This window comes from Brassica oleracea, chromosome C7 (assembly GCF_000695525.1).
Source record: "Brassica oleracea var. oleracea cultivar TO1000 chromosome C7, BOL, whole genome shotgun sequence".
Classification (NCBI taxonomy): domain Eukaryota; kingdom Viridiplantae; phylum Streptophyta; class Magnoliopsida; order Brassicales; family Brassicaceae; genus Brassica; species Brassica oleracea.
Window position 1 is genome coordinate 4,041,169 of NC_027754.1, and position 2,042 is coordinate 4,043,210.

The window sequence follows — 2,042 nt, forward strand, 5'->3', positions numbered from 1 at the left end:
ATTAAAACTCCTTGGTGTGTAAAAAGAGGATCCAATGATATATATTAAACACTAATTAACCCTATGAGTTTATATTATACTCAAAAGGAATTTATTTAACGATATGGTTTCTTCTTTTTATTTGAAAAGTAAAAATGATGATTTTTTGTTTTGTTTTCAACCGTACGAAGTTGCCCTAGATAAAAGTGACATAAAACCTTAACTATGCCATTAATTAATTAGGTAGAATTTGAGATGAGGAAGACAAGTGTAGCTAGTATAACGTATAGACCCATGTGCGAGTTTTCCGGTTTCAATTATTACCACGTGTCAAATTATGGTCCCTCGAATGTGCAGGACAGAGCAAGTCGTGTTGAACTGATAGGATGAGAGAAATAAGGGACAGAAGAGTTGTATTTAGAGAGAGGGAGAGACTTCTTTGATTGGTTTCGCTTTGCTTTTTGCTCAGTGATCAAGTTTTTCACTTTGGTTTCACAAAATCTGTCCAAAAAGACGAACATAAATTCTCTGCACATTCGGCGTAAAAGAAATCTAGAGCAAGTAGTCTCTCTCTTTCGTCACCCCAACCAGTCATCTACCAAGTTTGAACACATTCTGTAGGGGAAGATAGACGTTTTAAGAGCATTGAAAGAAAAGAGAAGACCCCGATAGGGGTGCCCATATCTTCATGGTAATTAGGGTTTCTGAATGATTATTAATATCATACTTCTACCCCAGGTTTCAAGGAGGAGCTAGTTGGAGTTTAAAAATGGCTGGGATAGGATCATCAAGAAACAACGAAGAAGACAATCAGCACAAGACAAATTGGCTTTGGTACAGAAACACAGTTAGCTCAAATATACGAGCCACAATAATCAGCAGCAGATATGGCAGCAGCAAAGCCTCGATCTATATCCTGGTAAGATCAACGTCTGTGATGTGACTACGTCATCATCAAGATCCGTAACCATAAGTTGTCAAGACTGTGGAAACCAAGCCAAGAAAGGTTGCACGCATATGCGGTGCAGAACTTGTTGTAAGAGCCAAGGGCTCGATTGTCCCACTCACGTGAGGAGCACATGGATCCCTGCCGCCAAACGCCGTGAGCGGCAGTAGCAGATAGAGACGCCAACAGGAAATCGAAATGGCCGTGGCTGCGGAGTTGGCAATATCCCAAAACGGAGTTGGGATCTTCCGGATACCTTAAAGTTTTCCATTCGTGCTGCATAATTGTTTTTTTTTTCTTTTCTGTTATTATTATCTTTTATCTCAAAAGACAATGCATCATTTTTTTTCTATGATAAAAATACAATATCGAAATTGTAAATAAAAAAACAAAAAAGAAATTTCTAAAATTTCATTTCAAAATGATGAAAATTAACATATTTTGTATTTTAATGTAAGAAAGGTGTAAAACACTAATTTTTGTTAGAAACAATCAACATCATTGGTTTGTTATATATGATTGTTTTGAACTGTTTTGCATTAAGTCTGTGCAACTTTGCTTGGGTTAGAGATGGATGAGACAACATTTCCAGAAGAAGTGAGCTCAGATGCAGTTTTCCTGTGCGTTAGAATGAGCGGCACAGACGGAGAAAGCCACTTTGCTTACCAGACGACCGTGGGCATAGCTGGTCACGTCTTTAAGGGAATTTTATATAGCCAAGGCCCAGAAAGCATGATCATGCCTGGTACACAATTCCATGAGAACCCATCAAGATCTTAATTGTTGCATAAACTATTTTTATATGTCGTATGTAATGTATTTGTTTTGAAATATGTCTACAAGAGCTTTGCTACTTTTATATTATCCTATAATCATTAATAAATGATTATTACCTGATGAATCGTCAAGTGAGAGGAACCAGTACAATTTGAGCCTGGAGTGCAATTAGATCGACTGTATTTTGGTATATGCTGATTGTTCCGGTTGCTTCTCCTGAATATGGGTAAAGGTAGGAAGTTTAATTACTATAAATATATGTCCACAAAATGAACAATCCGTTTTACCGTTTCATCATTTGTTTATACTGTTTAGAATGTCCAGAAAAATGCTTCGTTCC

At 37.0% G+C, this 2,042-nt stretch overlaps 1 protein-coding gene across 1 annotated transcript; it reads left to right on the forward strand.

Moving 5' to 3' along the window:
* The first annotated feature begins 748 nt into the window (after nucleotides 1–748).
* On the forward strand, nucleotides 749–1,705 carry LOC106302396 (protein SHI RELATED SEQUENCE 4). The gene is given in 3 exon segments (XM_013738913.1): nucleotides 749–838; nucleotides 841–1,198; nucleotides 1,494–1,705. Coding segments are annotated over 3 exon segments (660 nt in total).
* The last annotated feature ends 337 nt before the right edge of the window (nucleotides 1,706–2,042 follow it).